Source organism: Capra hircus, chromosome 27, assembly GCF_001704415.2.
Source record: "Capra hircus breed San Clemente chromosome 27, ASM170441v1, whole genome shotgun sequence".
NCBI lineage: Eukaryota > Metazoa > Chordata > Mammalia > Artiodactyla > Bovidae > Capra > Capra hircus.
In genome coordinates, this window is record NC_030834.1 from 26,007,250 (window position 1) to 26,030,880 (window position 23,631).

The following is a 23,631-nucleotide window of genomic DNA, read 5'->3' on the forward strand; positions in this document are numbered from 1 at the left end:
TATTTATAAGCAACTAGTGAAAAATCACCATGAATACACTTAAATACTTGATAATATAACTTGACAAAATGATTCTTTTCCTCTATCTGTATTTAAAGTGGTCACTTACCTGTATTCAAGGCTGTAAATAGACTTTTTCTTGAAGGATCTAAAATATAAGAGAAATATTTGTAAGATATACATTTTATAGGAAATATCACACAATAAACCATTTTACAAATAAAGTTCCCCCTCTCAAGTATAAAAAGATATTCCAAATAAGATCAAATGGTAGTTTAATGGTTTAATGGTGATATTATTCATTGTCACTGATTAAATATGTTAGGACAAACCACAGTTTTTTTTCAATTTAAGAACTACTAAAATTCAAATTCAACAGTACTGAATTTACACATGTCTTACACACTTTATGCTATTCCACCACTTACAGAACAGGAAAAGGGCCAGAATTTATGAAAGAAAGGGTGTGATTTCTAAAGCTGCTAAGTATTAAATCCAGTTGTATTGCTATTCAGCTATGAAGGAAAAAATATATATACGCTCTTCCTTCAAATGGATATGATATAAAATTGTAAGCAGGGGAATTCTTTCACAATGTATGTATGCATTAAATCAAATTTATTCTAATTTTCATTGTCAATTATACACCCATAAAGCTGAAGAACAAATACAACCAGGAGCGGTGACAGGCACAGAGCTGCCAAAGTCAGTCACGAGGAGATTATGAGCACGTTTTCCTGACACGATAGAGTCGTTTCTAGGGCAAAGGACCAGCAGATCAGTCAGAACAGTTGCCACATTCTATCCGTGGAATTTTACAGAGACGATAATCTCTTAAAATATGTGGCCGTTGTAAATAGAAAGCATTGATTTCCACTCAAGTAAAACCTCTGTGATACAAAAGCTCATAAATTCAATAAAAGGGCATTTTAGAATACTGAGGTTCTCTGTTCTGTAAAGGTATCCGAGGAATCAAGCTATTCTAACTCTGCAAGTGACCTTAGTCTCAAAGTTAGACATTTTTTTCCCAGGTACCAGTGTATGTGGAGATCATGGGGCTTTATCATCCATCAATAAAAAACACAGATTTCGTAAACTGATGTCATCACAACAAGGGGTCATTTGATGTCTCAGAAGTTTATTTAAGACCTTGGACAGATGAGAACCTATTGGCACTTGGAAGAATCTCTCTGCTAGTATCTGTACCTATTCTCTCTTGAATTCAATAGAAAAAAAAAGTGTTGGTAAACACTAATAGGTAATCAGCCTCAAGTTACCACAGGAACCTTCACATACATACATCTCTCTCTCTCTCTCTCTCTCTCTCACACACACACACACACACACACACACACACACACACACACATGTTGAGAAGGACTCAGAGCAACAGACACACTGCTTTGAGAGACTAACACCTTTCTGGAATGTTATTTAATGACATAATAACAAGTTCCCAAAGATTCATACAGTTTAACTCAGTGATCCCTCTTGTAGGGAAACCTCATGGATGTAACTGGAATCTGAAGCAATGAACAATGTTCACCTTCAAAGATGTTCATCCCAGTATAAGGCGCCACAGTGAAAGTCAGAAATTGTGTTCAGGAACCACAGAATTAGAAAACAGGAGACAATTTCATAGTCATTTAAAATGAAGACGCTCTCATGACATACTACTAAATAATATAAAGCAGCCCAGCACAAGAGAGGGTACATACTATGCTCTGAGTTTTCTTGAAACAAATGGAAAATGATTTGCAAAAGAAATGAACAGGAAGAAATGGAGCAGTTATTTGTGGCTGATGGGATGAAGGAGAACTGTGTAACTCTCTGTCTTTTTTAGTCTCTCTAATATAAATATGCCTCACACATGACAGCTCAAGCTTCTCATTCACAATTATTCTTTCAGCTAAACAATCTTTCAGTTCGCTGAATAACAACTGTTGATGTGCTTCAACTCCACTGTGATAAACCTGCAAGAGAACATTCCATATAAGCAGCGGTCGCCCAGCCTTTCTGGCACCAGCGACTGGTTTCATGGAAGACAATTTTTCCATAGACCTGGGGGCAGGGTGGCGAGTTGTTGTGGGGTGGAGAGGTGGTTTTGGGATGACTCAAGGGCATTGCTTTTATTGTCACTTTATCTCTATTATTATTGCATCAGCTCCACCTCAGATCATCAGGCATTAGATTCCAGAGGCTGGGGACCCCAGAAGTATAGACCACTTATGTTGTAAACCTGAAGATTAACCTTCATAGCTGCAGCAATTACAAAGTGAGTGATTCAGAGAAGAGATAAAGAAAGAGGTGTGTGGGGGGGTGGCGGTGAGGATAACATGATTGGATCCAAAGTATAAAGTAAACCATGAATTTCTATGCCATTACTATAGATCGCCACTTTCACATAATTTAACTCTGGAAGTTTTCTTTCTTATCACCTTAGTATGGCTTTGCTCTATCTGCTGATTTCTGTGTATCAAGTATAGCTTTGCTCTATCTGCTGATTTCTGTGTATCAAGTTCTAGCTACAGAACCAGCAGGCTCTCAGAGCAAGAAGAGCTCCCTCAGTGTAAAATCTGCAATGGCTTTACTTCTCAGACTTTTCGTAAATAAAAGTCTGCGGTGCCATGAAGCTGTCAACATTTTAACCTCCTACAAGCCAAGGATTTGAAAAGCCTCGTCTTCCTCTTCTCTTCACCGGGAGGTCCCGTACCTTTTGGAGGAGTTTTCAGAAAGTGCGCGTGACCTCTGGGTACAAAGGGCTTCAAATATAAGGATGCTGAGGAGCCATTCTGAAATGCTGGTTTTGGAGGTTTTTCCTCATATTTGATGACAGCGGCATTACCAGCTAGAATAGAACAGAAAAGTGCATTTCAGTTTCCTGATAACCACAGTATGCATCTGCCGTGACCTATCTGTCCCCCTTGAATTTGCAGGTGCTCACTCAGCACCTACACCACCTGCCAGTCGTTACTGGATGGTGGGGATACAACGACAGACAGCAGGCAGTTCTGTTCGCAGGGATGATCATAACCAGGGTGATCACACATCCTGGTACAGCCCAAGTTCATGCCTCAGGTCCAGGGCAGCTGTCATCCCACATGAAACCTGGGAGGTGTTTTGGTATCCTCGGGGGTTCTGGAACCAATCCCCTGCGGTACAGAGGGATGAGTATTATCCACAAGCTCATCTGTAGCTGTGAAGATGAGATCAGGTTCTGACCCTTCTCAGCTGCAGCAAGAAGCTAAGACTCCAACATCTGCCCTAGAACAAAGGTGCCTAAGCCTCAGAGTTGAAACAGAAAATGGAATTCCACCTAAATAATAAAAGCATCTCTTGTATTCCGCACAAACCTTTCTTCTCTCACTCACACAGGAATTAACTCAGGGTTGGGGGCAGAGGGACGTTTCCAGGCGCTAAAGGAACTGAATAAAGGACTTTTGGAGCAAATTTGAGACTAGCCACCTGTGCTTAGACTGTGCTGTAATTCTGAGTCCATGACAGTTAACTAGCAAAAGGGGGCTCCCGCAGAAGCAGGCCTACACCATTTCCCAGGAAGAGGTCGGAGTGAAGGTGACCAAATACCCTACTAGGTCTGACATGTCATGGGTTCTGGAAAGGATGTCTGCTATCTTGCTAGTCTCTGATTTTGCTTCTCTGTCTTCACTGGGACCCTAAAGGCAATCTTGGCATTATCAAAAGAAAATGACATTTGGAAATAAAAACACACCTTTAAAAAAATTAATGATTTATAACTCGTTGATTGTCTACCAGAATGAAAATCTGAAACCACGGAGTAACCTGTAGACAAAGCTTTGCTTACTTGTATTTCTTCTTTTGCACAGTAATGACTGGAGCCCCAGGCAATGAAAAACTAAGTATCTTTCAGTTACATGAGACAACTGTGCAGATGGTATGTTTATGTAGGTTCTCCATCAACGAGAAATTTCTCTTCACATTTATAGCTTCCCACTGGATTGAAAAAAATAACCCAAATCTTCTATTGTATCCTTAAGGTTTATAAGGAGCCGGGGAAGAGGCAAGCAAAACGAAGGAGCAGGGTCTATTTCCTGTGCTCTGAATTCAAAATAAGAATGCATTTTCAGACTGCATTTTTGGTAAAGGTGCACTGGGCCCGTCATGAGGTCCCATGAAACAGTGTTCCTGGCTCTGGTATGGTTGAGAGGACGATGGAAACTTTAGGAACATAACCAGCACCTCCATCATTACTGCACTGTTTCTGCCTGAGTGTTATCTACATTTTAGAATCATGCCGAGTGTCCAAAACCTTAAAGGAAAGGTTTGGAAACAATAGAATCGGCATGTAAAGATAACACAGAAAGCTGTTTCAGAGACTCGCCTGGGTGGCTCAGTGGTAAAAATCCACCTGCTAAGGCAGGAGTCACTGGTTTGACCCCTGATCCAGGAAGATCCCGCATGTTGCAGAGCAACTAAGTCTGTGCGTCACCCCTCCTGAGCCTGTGCTCCAGAGCCTGAAGCCCACGCGCCCGAAGCCTGTGCTCCTAACAAGAGAAGCCACTTCTCTGAGAAGCCTCTGAGGCCAAAACCAAACAGTAGACCCCACTCACTCCAACTAGGGAAAGCCCCTGTGGTGACGAAGACCCAATGCAGCCAAAAATAACACATAAAATTACATATATCAAAAAGGCTGTTTCCAATTTTAGTAAGTAGTAGTAAAAACAGGGAGAAGAGCACCAGCAGTGACCTGATTAAGAGGGGGAGGGCATCAGTATGTCCTTATCATTCTGAAATTCTCCTTTTAGTTCTCCAGAACTGAATAATCTTTGAAAAAGTTCACTGTCTAGGAGCTCGGCTCCTACAAGGAATTTTAACAGCACTGCTTGGCTCTTGCTGAGAGGTTACCATGTTATACATAATGCTCAAGAGTGTAAACACAGCACTTTGCCCTTTTCTCTCCACATCTCAGGAGGGGGAAAAAAATGAAAAAAAACTACTTAGAAAGTTTTATAGTTTTTTCAATTCCCATAAAAGTTTACCTTTTTATCTATCTCCCCTTGGTAACCATATAAACCACTGGCATATTTATGTCACCATATACTTACTGGGCTGGAGGTTTGATCATTCACAACCTGGTTTCCAGGCTTAATTTCCCCCTCTGCCAACCCAGACGGGACTTTTTAATCATTTGTTTCAAAATAATTTTCAACACCCAATTCTAACCATCCAATTCCAGTCTAATTATTAACGCTTACAATCACAAAGGTCTTTATCACCAATCTTGATCCCTTTCTTCACTTCACACTTCTGCAAAGGGATGAGATGTCAACCCTATTTACTAATATTTATAAATTTGAAGACAGAAATTTTCCCCTAGGCTAAACTGTCCAGCTCTACAACAGTCCTGAAGGATGTCGCACTTGAACCTGGTGAAGACTTGCCATCACTCTGCCCTGATCAACGTCAAGTGCCCCCTGCGGGGAGCCATCTGTTTGTTCTTCCTGTGCCCAGGTAACGCTTAACACCAGGCCAAATCTACAGTCTTCCCTCCCACTGACAAGTTTCTGTCAATTTCCTATCCTTTCCAATTCCCTTCTTCCCTAGAACGTGGAGACTTGAGTTTTCCAAAGCTGACAGGGAGCTAACGTAAATGTTAAACACTGAAGATACAACCACTACAAAATTCAACGTAACTTTTTAAAGAACCGATGGGGAGTGACTTCATAGTCTTAAAGAAACAGAACCAAAGTGTCATAGAGCATGTCTTTTAGAATTTCATAGAAAATGGATATTGAGTTTCAATCAACATTTCCCCCTATACTAACTCAAAATCTATGAAGGGAAGTGAATGATGTTATTGGTATCAACCGTATATTACAACAATCTGGATTCAAGTCTGGCTTTTCTTGACACATTTTGAAAACTATATTCAGCAGCAAATAAGTTGCCTATTCAGATTTTGAAAAACTGAATTTAACTTACAGACCTATTATAAATTCATATGCTAGTAAATCCACATGTTTTATTTCTAACCTTTGAACATAAAGACCTTCAGTTTCCAAAGGACTCGGTAAAAGGATTTGTCACGAAAGCAAAAGACTTTTCTCATGAGGGACAATATTCCCGACTCGGTCGTGTGCAGAACAGGAGGCGCTGGGGGCCAGCTGTCTCATGGCCGCCCTGGAGGCTCAGTCCTGCCGGCATGCGATTGCATCAGTGCTAACATGCGAGGGTCAACATTCCATATGACAAGGATAAAAATGAGCTTGACTTGGGGTACACACACACACACTTCCATTTATATGTAACATACACACACATATACACATATGCACACACTCACATAAACACACACTCTTCCATTTTTATGTGACATAAATAAACACACATATACACATATGCACACACAGACACACACATACACTTCCATTTATATGTAACACACACATATACACATATGCACACACTCACATAAACACACACTCTTCCATTTTTATATGACATATATAAACACACACACACACATGCACACACCCACAGACACACACACCTCTCTCTCTCTGATTATCTACTATGCACGCCCCCTTCATTCTCTCCCATGTTACTAATGTGCTGACCTTGTGACCAACACTTACACGTCCCTCAGTTCTCTAAGGCTCTCCTCTAAGCTGGCCTGCCGCTTTCCGGTAAACCCCAACTGGAAGGACGACCTTTATCACAAGGCACGATGCCTTGAGAATATTTCTCCTGCCTTCTATTTCAGCTGGGCAGCCAGCTGGGTATGCTGAGAATGTCTGCATTTCCTCTTGTCTAGAGTTATTATGTCCCAGTGATAAACCCTTCAGCGGCACAAGTTCCAACAGAATGACGGAAGCACCTTAGGGTCAAGGAAGGGAATGGAGCCGGTACTGTCTGAGTTCTGGGCCTGACTGGGCCGCTGCCCAGCTGCGCTGAATCGTGTCACCTGTCGACGCAGGAGAGGGTCTGAACCCCTAGTGTGGAGACGGTGCAGACCCCCACTAATGGGCGTGGGGTCCCCCTGAGGCTGAACTCCCCCTGGGACTTCTCCCGAACGCGGTGCTCCAGGAGGCACGGCGGCCCCGTGACAGCTGGTTTGTAGACTCAGAGTGTGAGGTCCCACGAGCGGTCGCCCGCGCCTCAGCCAGGTCTAATGCACACCGTTTCAGAACTGCCCCCCACCACGTTGTTGTCAGCCTTGGTCGTAGCTGCCCTGATTATGCCAGAGCAACAGATGCTCGTGAATCCTTCATTTCCCCACACACAGACTGCGGTTCAAGTGAAAGGACAGAGATGACCAAGTCTGCGGAGAAAATGAAGAGATTTCCAGAGAAGTCCAAGCACAAGGAAAACGATTTCTCTGCTAGAGAAAGGCTTCCACTGTTCCAAACTGTTATTTGCAAACTAACACTTCACACCACACTCCAGCGCCTGCTCCACGTTAGTTTTTGTTTTTGTTTAAAAAACATGGATATACACACGGAGCCAACCTTCTGCTTGTTTTCTGAACTTTCGATGAATCAGCTTAACACTTCCCACTGCGCCAGATCCTCTGCCCACCTGGCTTCAAATCAAATCACGACTTACGTCCAAGCTCTCAAATTCCAAACGCAAAATCACCCAACCCTGTGCTAACAGGAAGGTCTCAGACATAGTCCAGGAAAGAATGAAAACAAAACACCAGTCTGGATGATAGTATTTTCTTATTCAATCATCCACTCGGATGTGCTTAAGAACTGGGTATGTGCTGGAACACGGGGCCAATGTATATACCACCTGCCTTTCACCCCCTTCCTCACCTCAGGCAGGCATCAGTGGTCAAACCCACACTGGGTCTGCTCTGAACCTGGAAGCAGCTGGGAAAACTTTCACTGCTGTCCGGGTGATTCCCACCAACTGACCGGTATTGGCAGGTGACACAACACCCACTTGCCATTCAGCAATGAGGATGGGACTGAAGGCGAGTGAGACAGATCCTTCTCCCCATCACCTTGGCCCTTACTCCAAACACCCTTCTTCCAAGCTGTTAGGTACCATTTTATCATCATTAAAACTAAAGGTAGGCAGAAGCCTTTGCCGCCGCAAGGATTTAGGATGATCTGGGTCTTCCCGCCCATTCATCAGGTGAGAACACTGAGGCTAAGAGAGTGTGAGACTGTCCAGCTTCCATGAGTTAGTAAGACAGCTTGCAGGAGTCCAACTCGGATGCTCTTTTCTACTGTATCATGCCATGTGCACCGGAGCTAGCCATGAAGGTGAGGGAAGAGAAAGCTCCATTTCTTTAGTTTACCTCTGCCCACTCCATTTCCCAGACTGCAGACAGCTCGGGTGTGCAACCTTTCATTTCCCCATGCCATATGTCTTTCAAAAATAAATGTGCTCATCATGTTTTTCCGGCCAAACTGGGAGGTGTAAAAAGCTCTTGGGTTTCATATCTGCTAATGTGGCAAAATTCTGGACTCCCCTGAGACCTCCTTCTACACTCACACAAAGGTCCCTCAAACCTCCCCCTCTTTACAAGACCTACACTATGTAACGTATTTTTATCCAATGATCTTAAAAACTGGACCTTAGCTCTCTGAGTCTGGAAGAGATTACAACATTTAACCTCTAAAAATGAGCATATTTGATACAGAAACTACCAGATTAAATTTTATACATATATATATATATATGTATAAAATCAACACTGTAACTTTAAAAATCTTCTATGCTGAAAAGAACACACACAAAGCACTTCCTGGAACCCCCACAAAAGAAAGGTTTATTGTCTTATCCATTTTGATTCAGTTGCTTTAGAACTTGGTCATGTTATTTCCATACATCCTTAAGCACGGCAAACCAGAATTTTCTAAGAGCATCTTGCCATCTCAGAAGCAACTGCCTTGACAGCATCACATCACAAAGAGAGGAGCAAACAAAGCAAGGAAACATTCTTTAAAAGCATCCAAAGGCTTCACCCCAGAAGAATTTAAAACACAGATCGAAAGGTTATTTCCTAACATGACCAGAAATCATGATCATTCCATGATCATTATCAGAAATCAGAAACACTGCAGCTCAAAATGATTTTTTTCACGTTTGAAGGTAATTCTGAAAAAGTACACATTTTAAATATTTTTAGATAGAATATGCATAAAAGCATTAAAATGTGATGATTTCATTCTAATTTTAGGAAAGTATTTTTCCTATACTCACACAACGGTTGGGTAAACACACACAAAAACTACCAGTTGTTTCATCACAAATGACACCATTAACTAGGCTTTTATAAAGTAATTTCATGTGCCAAGAACATCAACAACATTACTGAATTATATTTAATCCGAGTTCCCAAACACACAAAATACACAATAAAATTGGTTCTATGCAGAACCACTCACAACTTCAATATAAACATGCCCGAGAAATACCACAATTAACAAATTACAAGTTATAAAGATAGCAATCGAGAGATACTAAGTCAATTTATTGAAGGAAATTTAAGCATGCTTACAAAGAAAGAATCAAACCAGAAATCGTCGACCTACTTCTTTTGCCAGTAAACGTGGCTAACAAAGGAACGACACAAAGGCTGTAGGATCCCAGAACCAGCAATGTCAATAAGGTAGCATCGTAGTGCCTCTCTGAGCCGGCCGGTGGGGAGAGTGTAGAATTGATAAATATTTTCGAAGACGCATCCGTTTCTGTACAGCTGCGAAATCCTCCTGGTATAGTCATTTAAAAGGATCACAGCAAGCTCAAGCAAGGAAAACTGCAGCCATGTTCACGCTCCTATTCCTCATGCTTGCTCTTAGTGAATTAGAATGGAGCAGGGGGGGGAAAAAAACTAAGCTCCCAGGCACTACACAGAACAGATTAAACCAGCTAGTGGATCCATCTAAGAAAGAGACTCATTGATTTGAACGCTTCATCTGAGACAGGGACACACAGCCAGTAGACAGGCTCTGTGGGTCCACGGGAAGCCCTTTTGTTAAAAGACAAAAAGGAACAGACAAAAGCATTGTGACACCCTCCTTGGGAGTGTCAGGCGCGGTCCTGAGCAGGGCCGTGGCAGCATGGCTGTCGGTGGGGACGCTGGGCAGTGGCTCCACGGATGCGCCTCCTGCCAGGGGCACAAGCGCCAACTCTTCACAACCCTCCAGCCCCCCCGATAGCACCTGGGTGCTTCCTATCGGGCGGTTTTGTTTTTAGTATCTCCTGTTACAAACAGCGAATGCTGCAAATACAGTGACCTTAAGGGAATACACGTGTCAATGACCTTTTCAAATCAAGAATCAACAGATAAACGCAAACCCTCTGATCTGCCACGACTTCAAACTTCAAGTAGCAAGTGGATAACAGTCCCGTTTCACTGCAGGTAACGTATTCCAGGGTCCCTAAAGTTCCCATATACAGCTATTTACTCTCATAGGAGACAGATCCTGCTGCTAAGTAACCTCCTGGAAATGTGCTCATTCTTTCAGTCATTAATTCCAAGTCTTAGCCATAAACTTTCTCAGTTCTGTCACATGCTGGCTGAGTGCCCTTGGACCAGCGACAACCTCTCTGAGCTGCAATTACCTCGCATGTAAAATCAGGGTAATGGAAGTTATTTGAGAAAAAAAACAGAGAAAGTATGTACAGTAACCCTATATAGTGCTCCACACCCAGAAGGTTCAATAACATGACTCCAATCTGACCTTGTCCTCTCACAGAAAGAAGAAACTGATCCCCTCTAAGGCAGAGAGAACTCCCCTCCTCCCCACCACTCCCTTATTCCTTGTTTTATCTGATATTCTAGTTATCCTTGTAAACATCTTCTTTATCCTCAACTATCTTTCACACAGGGACAATTTCTCTGATATTTCATATCCTTCCCAGCATCTACAGTGCTGCCTATATACAGCAGGCACTCCAAAATTCTTCACATTTGTTAATCCATGAGCTACTGTTGAAAGAAATTAAAAAGGAAATGAGCAAATAAACACTAAGACCAAATACGTCTTTTGGATGAAAGGGATAACTCAACTTACTATTTAAGAAAATAACTCTGTGTTATTTTATACACAGAAAACAAAATTCATACTAATTGAAAATCCCCTAAATATTCTCAGTTTAAATTATTTAAAACTAAGCTTGAAGTTAAAATATTCACTCCTAATACACTGAATCTAGCATCCAAAGTTTAAGATTAGGAAAAACAAACAAATGCTTCTACAAAATGCAGCTGTTTACAAAGCCAATGAAACTGAAGTTATCTATTTTTCTGATTTCCAGTTGGGTTCCAATAATTCCTAGTCACTTTCTTTCCTTAAACCAACCAAAAAAAAAACCCCACCACCAACAACAATAACCCAGCTTCTTCAAATGGTACACTTTAGAATTCATGAAAAAAAGAAAAAAAACACCCACATGCCTTCAACAGATAAGTATGTCAGTGTTTCCTAGCACATGCATCAAAAGAGAATGTCGCTGAGACAACTTTCTTCTCCTGCCAAACTTTTTTTGAGCAATTCCAAGGGAGAAGCGGGATGTGTATTTTCCCCTAAATCAGAATCAAAAATCCTGATAATTGGTAGCTCATTAGATTTCTCTCACAACTACAGTTTCAACAGGCCCCGAAGTCTGACGCAAGACTGACTTACAGTTATTGCTGTAAGCGCTCAGCTCACTGTGGATGCTGGCGACAGAGGAGGCGCTTTCTGTCCTCCGCAGCGCAAGGTTTTTCACAGATGCTTTGGGTCTAGGAAGCAATCTGGGCAGATTCACACGAGACGGCTGCGCTGTTTTCAAGGATGCAGGTTTTCCTTGGGGGTTGAAAAAAAGACATACAGTTTCCAGGGCTATTCATTCCAAAAGCTCTAAGCTTGTAAACCCGAGCTCCTACATGAACAAGTGAAAGTGAAGTCATTCAGTCGTGTCCCTGACTCTTTGCGACCCCGTGGATAGTAGCCTGCCAGGCTCCTCCATCCATGCAATTTTCCAGGCAAGAATACTGGAGTGGGTTGCCATTTCCTTCTCCAGGGATGAACAAGTGAGTCAAGATATAAAGTGAATATTCAGAATTACGCAGGAAGGATTCCTGCAATCCTGCCACCGTGAAGGAATTAACTGGGGTCTTCTGGGACATGGGCTTCCCTGGTGGCTCAGATAGTAAAGAATCCACCTGGAACGCAGGAGACCCAGGAGACCTGGGTCCCATCCCTGGGTTGGGAAGATCTCCTGAAGAAGGGAATGGCTACCCACTCCAGTGTTCTTGCCTGGAGAACTCCATAGACAGAGGAGCCTAATGAGCCACAGTAGTCCATGGGCCACAAGGAGTCAGACACGACTGAGTGACTAACATACATGTTTCTGTGAGACAGAAACTTTTGGCAACGTTGAAATCAAGGGATAAACAAATTGATATGACTTCTCCCAATACTGTTGATTTAAAAGTAAACAAATTAATGTGTTCACACACTAAGCTATGAGATAAAAACTAGGTGAAAACTAAAAAACAACCAAGATAGGAAGGATTAAGTCCATTTGAGAAAAACAATTCAAAAATACCTAATGCCTAACAGCAGGTGGTGCTATATTATTAGCACTCTTTTTTTCATCTGCCCTTTTCATCCTTGGGCTTCCCTGATAGGTCAATTGGTGAAGACTCCACCTGCAATGCAGGAGACCCAGGTTTCCTGGGCTGAGAAGATCCTCTGGAGAAGGGGTAGGTTACCCACTCCAGTATTCCTGGGCTTCCCTGACTCTGCCCTCAATGCAGGAGACCTGGGTTTGATCCCTGGGTTGGGAAGATCCCCTGGAGAAGGGAAAAGCTACCCACTCCGGTATTCTGGCCTGGAGAATTCCATGGACAATACAGTCCGTGCGGTCGCAAAGAGTCAGACACGATTGAGCGACTTTCACTTTCATCTTTACTCTTTATTTGGCAAACTTAAATGGTTCTCACTCAAACTCCTAGCTCTTTTTTGTAGCAAGTACATCCACTTTTCTATAAGATATGTATGGACACTTCCCATTCTGTGGCATCCTTGAAACCACACCATCCTGCTGCTTCCACCTGAACATGGGCATTTCCTAAGTCCACGCCTTGGCTCCAACTTTTTACATATCCGCCTCTACAGGAGAGTCCATTTTATCTACTTTAACCACTACCCTATCTCGATGAACCCCAAATTCTCACCTGCAGCTTTGTCCTCCTGAATCTCATTGCCACTCACATTTTAATTTTCTTGCTGAAAGTTGCAACTTGGGCAGTTAGACAACCTCCTACCTACTAACGTTAATCGTAACTAAATTTTCCTTTCTCCCACCCCCAAAACATTGGAATCACCTTTTTTCCCCATCAGATTCTCATATCATCTAACATTAAGTCTCTCAACGCCAGTAGAATCATACAACTGAAGAATGTCAAGAGCTGAAAAAGACCTTAGCTGTAAATTATTGAGTCACTTATTACCAATGTCACCATAACAGAGGAAAGTAGGTTTTCCAGAGTAATGCTCACTGCTTTGTCCCAATTATTTCACTTACAAAAATCTCACCTTAACAGAAAAGAAAGCACTGAAGTACTTGAGGCCTGGCATCTAAAGTTCTCCTGTCCACAGCCTCAACCCAGGGCTGACCTCGTACATCAACGTGAGCCCTGCCACAGGCATCCTGGTTTTTCCTCTGACGCCAGGATGTGCTATTCCGATCCATCAGGCACATCATTTCTTCTCAAAAAGGTCTCCTCCTCTCTATCCAACTGCTACAAAGCCTTACCCACTCCTTTAAATGTTGCCTAAGTAACTGTATTAGACTTTAAAGTTCTGTCCTTCCACCCTTTCCACATCCACTGTGTTGATCTGAATGTGAAAACTAAGGTCAGGCCCCAACCTATAATCTGTGATCCCCATTATCTACGACCTACAGCAGTGGCGCTAGTGGTAAAGAACCTGCCTGCCAATACAGGAGACATAAGAGACGTGGGTTTGATCCCTGGGTCAGGAAGATCTCCTGGAGAAGGCAATGGCAACTCACCCTAGTATTCTTGCCTGGAGAATCCCACGGACAGAGGAACCTGGCGAGCTATAGTCCATGAGGTCACAAAGAGTTGGACACAACAGAAGCAACTTAGCACCACCCAGTGTTAGCACCATTATCTGCAGGATGACATTATTTTTAATCCCCTTAATTAATATTTAAATTTAAAGACACAAGAGGCGGTTCTAGGGTGGATTCCTAACCAAGTGCTTCACACGTGCTTACCTCTCCACACACACCCACAGACACACATCTTTTTATTTTTCCAGGACTTTTTACTCTGTTCTTCTCTTCTGTCCATCCCTGTGAATACAATGAGCTTCTTTCCCTCCAGTCCCCAAACTCTGCCTGAAGTGAAGTGAAGTGGCTCAGTCGTGTCCGACTCTTTGCAACCCCATGGACTGTAGCCTACTATGCTCCTCTGTCCATGGGATTTTCCAGACAAGAGTACTGGAGTGGGTTGCCATTTCCTTCTCCAGAGGATCTTCCTGACCCAGGGATCGAACTGAGGTCTCCTGCACTGTAGGCAGATGCTTTACCATCTAAGTCACTTACAAAGTGAGTTGACGATTCTTTTAAATCCCTGCTGCCCCACCCAGGGGTCTACAGAATCACCTCTCCCTTCATTAAGTTTGAGAATCACCACCTCTTAGTGAAGCCTTTCCTTCTTGGTCATAGGAAACACCATCTTCCAACAACACAAGACACAACTCTACGCATGGACATCACCAGATGGTCAATGCCAAAATCAGATTGATTATATTCTTTGCAGCCAAAGATGGAGAAGCTCTATACGGTCAGCAAAAACACCACCAGGAACTGACTCTGGCTCAGATCATGAACTCCTTATTGCAAAATTCAGACTTAAATTGAAGAAAGTAGGGAAAACCACTAGACCATTCAGGTATGACTTAAATCAAACCCCTTATGATATACAGTGGAAGTGACAAACAGATTCAAGGGACTAGTCCTGATAGAGTGCCTGAAGATTTATGGACAGAGGTTCGTGACACAGTATAGGAGGCTGCATTCAAAAAAGAAGGCTGTGAGTCCCCCCAAAAAGAAACACAAAAAGGCAAAATGGTTGTCTGAGGAGGCCTTACAAATAGCTGAGAAAAGAAGAGAAGCAAAAGGCAAATGAGAAAAAGAAAAATCTATCCATCTGAATGCAGAGCTCCAAAGAATAGCAAGGAGAGATAAGAAAGCCTTTCTAAGTGATCAATGCAAAGAAACAGAGGAAAACAATAGAATGGGAAAGACTAGAGGTCTCTTCAAGAAAATTAGAGATACCAAGGGAACATTTAGTGCAAAGATGGGCACAATAAAAGACAGAAATGGTACGGACCTAATAGAAGCAGAAGATGTTAAGAAGAGGTGGCAAAAATAAACAGAAGAACTATACAAAAAAGATCTTCACAACCCAGGCAACCATGATGGTGTGATCACTCACCTAGAGCCAGACATCTGGAGTGTGAGGTCAAATATGCCTTAGGAAGCATCACTATGAACAAAGCTAGTGGAGGTGATGGAGTTCCAGTTGAGCTATTTCAAATCCTGAAAGATGATGCTGTAAGTGCTGCACTCACTATGGCAGCAAATTTGGAAAACTCAGCAGTGGCCACAGGACTGGAAGAGGTCAGTTTTCATTCCAATCCCAAAGAAGGGCAATGCCAGAGAATGTTCAATCTACTGCACAATTGCACTCATCTCATATGCTAGCAAAGTAATGCTCAAAATTCTCCAAGCTAGGCTCCAATAGCACCTGAACCAAGGAATTTCAGATGTTCAAGCTGGATTTAGAAAAGGAAGAGGAACCAGAGATCAAATTGCCAACATCCAATGGATCATCGAAAAAGCAAGAGAATTCCAGAAAAACATCGACTTCCCTGGTGGCTCAGATGGTAAAGCATCTGCCTACAATACGGGAGACCCAGGTTTGATCCCTGGGTGGGGAAGATCCTCTGGAGAAGGAAATGGCAACTCACTCCAGTACTCTTGCCTGGAAAATCCCATGGACGGAGGAGCCTGGTAGGCTACAGTCCATGGGGTCGCAAAGAGTCAGACACAACTGAGCGACTTCACATCACATCATCTGCTTCATTGACTATGCTAAAACATTTGACTGTATGAATCACAACAAACTGTGGAAAATTCTTAAAGAGATGGGAATACCAGGCCACCTTACCTGCCTCCTGAGAAACCTGTATGCAAGTCAAGAAGCAAGAGTTAGAACCGGACATGGAACATGGACTGGTTCCAAATTGGGAAAGGAGTATGTATATTGTCACCATGCTCTTTTAACTTATATGCAGAGTATATCATGTGAAATGCTGGGCTGGATGAAGCACAAGCTGGAATCAGGATTGCCGGAAGAAATATCAATAACCTCAGATATGCAGATGATACTACCCTTGTGGCAGAAAGTGAAGAGGAACTAAAGAGCCTCTTAATGAACATTAAAGAGGAGAGTGAAGAAGTTGGCTTAAAACTCAACGTTCAAAAAACGAAGATCATGGCATCCGGTCCCATCACTTCATGGCAAATAGATAGGGAAATAATGGAAACAGGGACAGACGTAATTTTCTTGGGCTGCAAAATCACTGCAGATGGGGACTGCAGCCATGAAATTAAAAGACGCTTGCTCCTTGGAAGAAAAGCTATGACCAACCTAGACAACATACTAAAAAGCAGACACATTACTTTACCAACAAAGGTCTGTCTAGTCAAAGCTATGGTTTTTCCAGTAGTCATGTATGGATATGAGGTATGGAACATAAAGAAAGGTGAGCACCAAAGAATTTATGCCTTTGAATTGTGGTGCTGGAGAAGACTCTTGAGAGAACCTTGGACTACAAGGAGATCCAACCAGTCAATCCTAAAGGAAATCAGTCCTGAATATTCATTGGAAGGACCGATGCTGACGCTGAAGCTCCAATACTTTGGCCAACTGATGCAAAGAGCTGACTCATAGGAAAAGACCCTGATGCTGGGAAAGACTGAAGGCGGGAGGAGAAGGGGACAAGAGAGGATGAGATGGTCAGATGGCATCACCAACTCGATGGACATGAGTTGGAACAAGATCCCAGAGTTGGTGATGGACAGGGAAGTAGGCGTGCTTTGGTGAAGTAGGCATCGTCCTGTGTCCTCAGTGCCTGCTGGTCCGCAGTGATGGTGGAACAGGAAAGACAAGCTGGGACCGTAAATTGCCATTAGATGGAAAGGGTGGGGTTGGACGACAGAGAGACTTGTGAAAATGGGAGGGGCCGGTCCATGGGGTCTCAAAGAGTCAGCCACGCCTGAGGGACTGAATTGAACTTCCTTCCTGGACACTCCCATCTGAGGGCAAAGGACCATACCTTCCTACTCAGATCCACACTTCTGTTACAACATCTGTTCCAATGTGCCTCTCAGACTAGTCTCTACGGCCCCTGAGGCCAGGAAGAGAACTGAATTCAATTCCACTGAGGACACAGCTTGGAGAAGGCAATGACACCCCCTCCAGTACTCTTGCCTGGAGAATCCCATGGACGGAGGAGCCTGGAAGGCTGCAGTCCATGGGGTCGCTAGGAGTTGGACACAACTGGGCGACTTCACTTTCCCTTGTCACTTTCATGCATTGGAGAAGGAAATGGCAACCCACTCCAGTGTTCTTGCCTGGAGAATCCCAGGGACGGGGGAACCTGGTGGGCTGCCATCTACAGGGTCACACAGAGTCCAACACGACTTAGCAGCAGCAGCAGCAGAGGACATAGCTAAGCACCTAGCATGGAGTGAGTCTTAATGCTTGCTAAATGAATTAATTTTTCTTTTGAGGCCAAAAGTATGGTGGGAGGAAATAGTTGGGAAAGGACACAGACTGTTGGCTCTCAGATGCATAAGGCCCAAGGATAACATCAGACATGGTGACTAGAGTTGATATATAGTGCTATCACTGTAGCGAAATTGCTATGAGAGTAGAGCGTACATGTTCATACACACACGGTAAATACATGAGGGAATGAGGTTTAACTAGATGGTAGCAATCCTTTCACAATGTATATGTATATAAATCAAATATCTTACAAATTATATCTCAATGAAGCCATAAAATTCACATAGAATTTTAATGATAACAGTAATGGAGCTAGTTTAAAAAAAATTTTAGGGGGGAATTCCCTGACAGATCAGCGGTTAGGACTCCATCCTCTCATTGCCCAAGGGCCTAGGTTTAATCCCTGTTACAGGGAACTAAGATCCCACAAACCGCATGTGACCAAAAATAAAAAATTAAAAATTAAAAAATTTTAAAGGCCAAGAGTGAAGGACAAATGTTAATAATCTCTTCTCTCACCATCTACACTGAAGCATTCAGCACGTAATCAATTTTTATCAGCTTAGCTGTCATTCGTTAATAGACTCTTCACTCTATCAACTTTTCTTACATTCCTTATAATAATTAGCAGATAATGGATATTCAAGTAGCCATTTGACTGTTTAATGTATATTTAGCCACTGACTTTACTTGCTCTCAGGAGGGATAAACAGATTTTACAATATTAATTTACCAAATTGCTGCTCCTTCAGCAAATTCATTCTAATCAGCCGTTATTATTGGAAACAATGAACAAGGCTGGGTAAGTGACAGAGAAAAATTTCTGGGCCACCGTCACAATGCAGTCAAGGGTCAGCATGTCTAGAAAATTAACCTTTTTTTTTTTAGAACAGATTGTCTCACAGCATTGTTTCTGAAAACATCAAAGGTTTATAGACACTTCTCCATGTGTCTCAGAATTACTACACACCTGTACCCTCTGATTCCAACACACAGCCTGGCACAGAAGCAAGCTTACCCCCAAAAGCCTGATTCTCATTCCGGAGAACTGGTCCCTCCCATTTTCACAAGTCTCTCTGTCATCCAACCCCACCCTTTCCATCTAATGGCAATTTATGGTTTCAGCCTAAGTCTTCCCCGTTCTACCATCACCCCAGATCAGCGGGCCCTGAGGACATAGGACGATGCCCATTTCACCAAAGGATTACCCCATGGAAACTAAGATGCATCCTGACAGTGCCTTACTATTGCCACCTCCAGTTTATACATTAGCAACCTACTTACGTGGCTAAATGGCTTCCTGGGGTCCCACACATATAACCAGCAAGGGGCCGAACGCAGGTCAGTCCAGCACCTGCCCGCTGCTGCCTCTCCTGTACCCGAGGCCAGCCAGAGCCCCTCCCCTTGCTCGAAGGCGAGCCTGCAAGAGTGCTAAAAGCAGCAGGACCAGCAAAGGCACCTCACTGCGTCACCCACGGTCCTAACGTTTAACTTAACACAAAGCTGACTGACAGGACCTGTCACGGGACTTGGATAAAGACGCAGTAAAACATACACATCATAAGTAATATTACAGGGAAGACATGGCAACATCGGGCTGAGCATCTCTGAGGATCCCAAGCACCAAATTCCTCAACAGTGAAACCAAGACAGGACTGCTCCTCCAGTTCTGAAAGATGACTGTTAGCAGTTTATGTCGCGCCATGTGACCCATCTCGGCTGTGAACCACAAAGGTTTAAGATCTTCCTGCAGAGATATCACATGGACCTTAGTGGTTTATTTTAAGCTCATGCTGTTAGCATCAGCCTACTTAGAGACAATAGATTTGTTCTGATTCTATAATGATAACCATCTTTTGTCCAAGAAAACCTGGAAAGAATAACACCTTCACTTTGCCTTAGACAGTAACACAGATTCTACTGGTTTTGAAACATACCTTCATCAAATAAGCAATTTACTTGGAAAACCACCTTGGAAAATCTGATTAACTTACTGCCTTTCAACAACAAAAAATCATTAAGAAACACCTTATAAAACTGAAAATCTGTAAGATATTTATTAAGTGGAAAATAGGACTGTGTTAATATTACCCAGTTTCCTTAAGTTTGTACTTATCTAAATGTTGAAAAATTCCAGAAGGTATAGAAAAATTTTATGGGCCTCTTATGGGGTAGGGACATAGGGAAAAAGAGAAGGAAAGTAACAGAAATGGGGAATTTTCCCTTCATACTTTATATACTTACATGTCACTCCATGTGAATTTCTTCTTACCATAAGTCTATTTTTATAATATAAACTAAAGAATATTATTAAAGTCGATGGGCTCAAACATTTAAACCGAAAGAGATACTCAAGACAAAACAGATTAGCAACTAAAAATGGACAAACTGGACCAATAATTAAAGTAAGTAGATTCTAATAATCTTTTTTTCCTGTACGTCTATAAGCATTAGGTACTCTTTAATTCTTTAAATTTTAGTACAAAAAAGTCAATGCCATAACTGACACTTTTACGTGGTCAAGATGAAAAGCCACTTTACCACTGGAAAAATCTTCACAAAACCATAATGGTATGTTTCCTTTGGACTGGAAATTAAAGACAAAGAATGAACTCCTGAATGGCACTCCTTTGTTCTGACACTCATATTAAATGATGCATCCTCCAATAGGAGCTCCCAGAGACTTCACAGAATGGAGTGTCCTCTCTCAGCTCCATCTTCGCCTCCTCCATTCTTTAAGGAAAAGCCTGGGAAAGAATCTGGGTCCAACACAGCTCACAAAACACCTTCAAAGAAATGAGAGCAGTTTCCAAAGCCACAGAAACATCTACCAGTTGAAGCAAGTTCTCACCTCTGAACTCTCAATGAGATAAGAATGAACTCAGCTCTAATGTATTTTTCACAAGACTGTTCCACACTGAAAAAATGATTTCCTATTCTTTACATTTGGTGCAATTTACGGGTTTTGAAGATGTTGACCAAATTAGCTGACAAAAAAAAAACTTGGCTACTGTATTCCCTATATTAGAAGACACAGATAATCTTAACAAAAATTTAGACAATGGATTCACATGAGGGATTGTGTTACACAAGTATTTAGTGCTTACACAAGGTAAGGTAACTGCAGATGGAGAGGGTGCTGGAAACATCTTTCTACAGAAATCACTACCAAACATTCTCAGGAAAAATGATTAACTTCTGGAGAATACATTCCATCTCACTGTATGAAAATGTTTGGTTCTGTGATTTGCTTCGCTAAGCAGGAACACAGGCATCATGGGGAAGAAAATCAACAAGGTTGGAGTGGTGGGAAGTTTACCATTGGCATTAAGTAGCTTAAAGTTTAAGATGGCATTAATGCCAGGCTAAGAACTTTAGACCTTAATTATGGGGGGTGGAGCATGAAGTGGGGGAGTGGGGCTCTGCAGCTTTCTGAGCTCTTACATCGGAACTTGATCCTGGGGCAGCCCTGTGAAGAGCTGACGGAAGGGAAGAGTTTAAAATCAGGGGAACACTTAGGAAGCTAGTGCACTTGCCAGTGCTAGAGGCGATGGGGATTTTAACTAGACAGTGAAAAGGAGATCACTGAGGTCAGGCTGGATATATACGCCACATATTAATAAGTGCAATTTAAAGTATAAATTACTATAGAAAGTATAATTATTATTAAGGAATGCAAGGGCCATTAACTACTAGAGCCAGGAAGAGAAAACGCCAAATATACAACATAGATAGTTAAAATACAAACAAAAAAAAAGAAAAGAATATATTTACAGCTGTAATTGTAACTTGGGCTCTTTAAACACTACTATAAAGAGGAAGTGAGCTTTGGAGTAATTCTCTATTACTAGGAATTATTATCATGAAACTAAAGTATGGCTACCCAAAGGAATAAAGAATTAACAATCAGTTATGGGGGAAAAATCATACATATGTCAAACTGCGGCCACAGACTCACTCTCAACCCAGAATGACCAAATTCTCTCATTGACACTAATGCATATATTTAAAATTTTGCTTTGAGGTAGAGTATTGTCTAAAAATTATTTAAATAGATCTATAAGCTGCTTACGAAATACTGTACAGCAATCAACAGCTTTCTGATGTACCAGGCGCAAAAAGGAAAAGATCCTTTGCTTTAGCAACAAAAAGCAATTACACACACAGACATGTACACACACACTATTTCTATGGAGAAACATGTCAAACAAGTGTTAGTATAATGAAAAATTACAAAAGTGAGCAGCATAAAAGATCTGAATAAGTGGGACATACACGTTCATTCTTCTCTGAATTAATGTATTGACTCTTGTTCCTAGATAAATCACACGTGATTATTTTCAAAGAGGAAATTGGAAGAATTTTTAAAAGAGCAATTTAAACTAGAATAGGAAGGATAGTCAGAATTTTTTAGAACATAAAAATGAGGATTGTAATTCAACAGCAACAAAAACAAAACTGATTTAACAATGGGCAAAGAACTTGGATAGAACTTGCTCAAAAGAAGACATAGTGGCCAAGAAGCACATGAGAAACTGCTCACCATCCTTAGTCATTAGGGAAATGCAAATCAAAACTACAATAAGATACCACTTCACATCTATTCGTATGGCTATTATAAAAACATGACAGAAAATAATTGTCAGTAAGAAGGTGAGGAAATTAGAACTCTGCACTGGTGCCAGGACAGTAAAATGGTATAGCTGCTTTGAAAATGGGCTGTTGGGTTTCTCAAAAAAATTAAAACCAGAACTGCTTTATGATTCAGCAATTCAGCTTCTGGGTAGTCATCCAAAAGAACTGAAAGCAGGACCTTCAATAGAGACCAGTACGCCAGGTTCATGGTAACGTTACTCACAATAGCCAAAAGGCGGAAGCAATCCAAGTGTCCATCAGTGGATGCCCGGGTAAAGAACATCTGGCACGTACATGATTACCATGACATATTTATTCAGCCTTTAAACAGGGAGGAAATTATGACATGGGCTACAACGTAGATGGACCCAAAGACCTTACGCTAAGTGAAATAAGCTAGTTCCAAAAGGACAAACGACTCGTCCTGGAGCAGTCAAATTCACAGACAGAGAACAGAAAGGGGGTTGCCAGGGGCTGAGGGAAGGGGAGGCTGCAGAGCTGATGTTTATTGGACAGAGTTTCAGATGCAGAAGAGGAAAAGCTCTGGAGACGGGACGGTGGTGGGGACTGTACGTCAATGGCAATGGACATCATACCCAAGCTGTACCCTGAAGTTGTTAAAACGGTAAATTTTCCATAGTATTTGTTTCATCACAATTTTTTTAAAGTTTAAAAACTTAGAAGGAATTTGTTCATTACAGTGTAGGAATTTGTTCATTACAGTGTAGGAATTTGTTCATTACAGTGTAAAATAGTAAAACAGTCTAGCAATGGCAAAAACATACTGACAGATTAACAAACGGGTGTGTCAATCTCAGAAATACAAAAATTTAGAACAAGATAGTGGAGATACTTCAAATTAGTGAAGACACCCATTTGTGGTATTAACATATGTGAATCAAAAAACAATTAAAATGTGAGAAGCAGCATGATGTAGTAGTTAAAAGTCGACAATCTGGAGTCAGACTTGTTGTTCAATAGTTAAGTTGTGTTCAACTTTGCGAGCCCATGGACTGTGGCATGCCAGGCTCCTTTGTCCCCCATTATCTCCTGGGGTCTGCTCCAATTCATGTCCATCAAGTCGGTGAGGCTACGTAAACATCTCATCTTCTGCTGCTCCCTTCTCCTTTTGCCCTCAATCTTTCCCTACCTAGGTTTAAACCCAGCTCCGCCACACACGC

At 42.0% G+C, this 23,631-nt stretch overlaps 1 protein-coding gene across 7 annotated transcripts in view; it reads right to left on the reverse strand.

Annotated features, from left to right (window-relative positions):
- Window positions 1–23,631, reverse strand: part of MTUS1 (microtubule associated tumor suppressor 1) — a 190,262-nt gene that overhangs the window by 78,855 nt on the left and 87,776 nt on the right. For 3 of the 7 annotated variants that reach the window (XM_018041909.1, XM_018041911.1, XM_018041910.1), the window contains exons 4-6: window positions 11,625–11,786; window positions 2,714–2,848; window positions 110–148 (exon numbers count right to left, since the gene is read on the reverse strand). In XM_018041909.1, the coding sequence (XP_017897398.1) occupies window positions 110–148; window positions 2,714–2,848; window positions 11,625–11,786 (336 nt within the window). Of the gene's footprint in view, window positions 1–109; window positions 149–2,713; window positions 2,849–9,527; window positions 9,761–11,624; window positions 11,787–23,631 lie in introns of those variants that run through there. The other 4 variants (XM_018041915.1, XM_018041913.1, XM_018041912.1 and 1 more) reach the window with 4 other exon arrangements.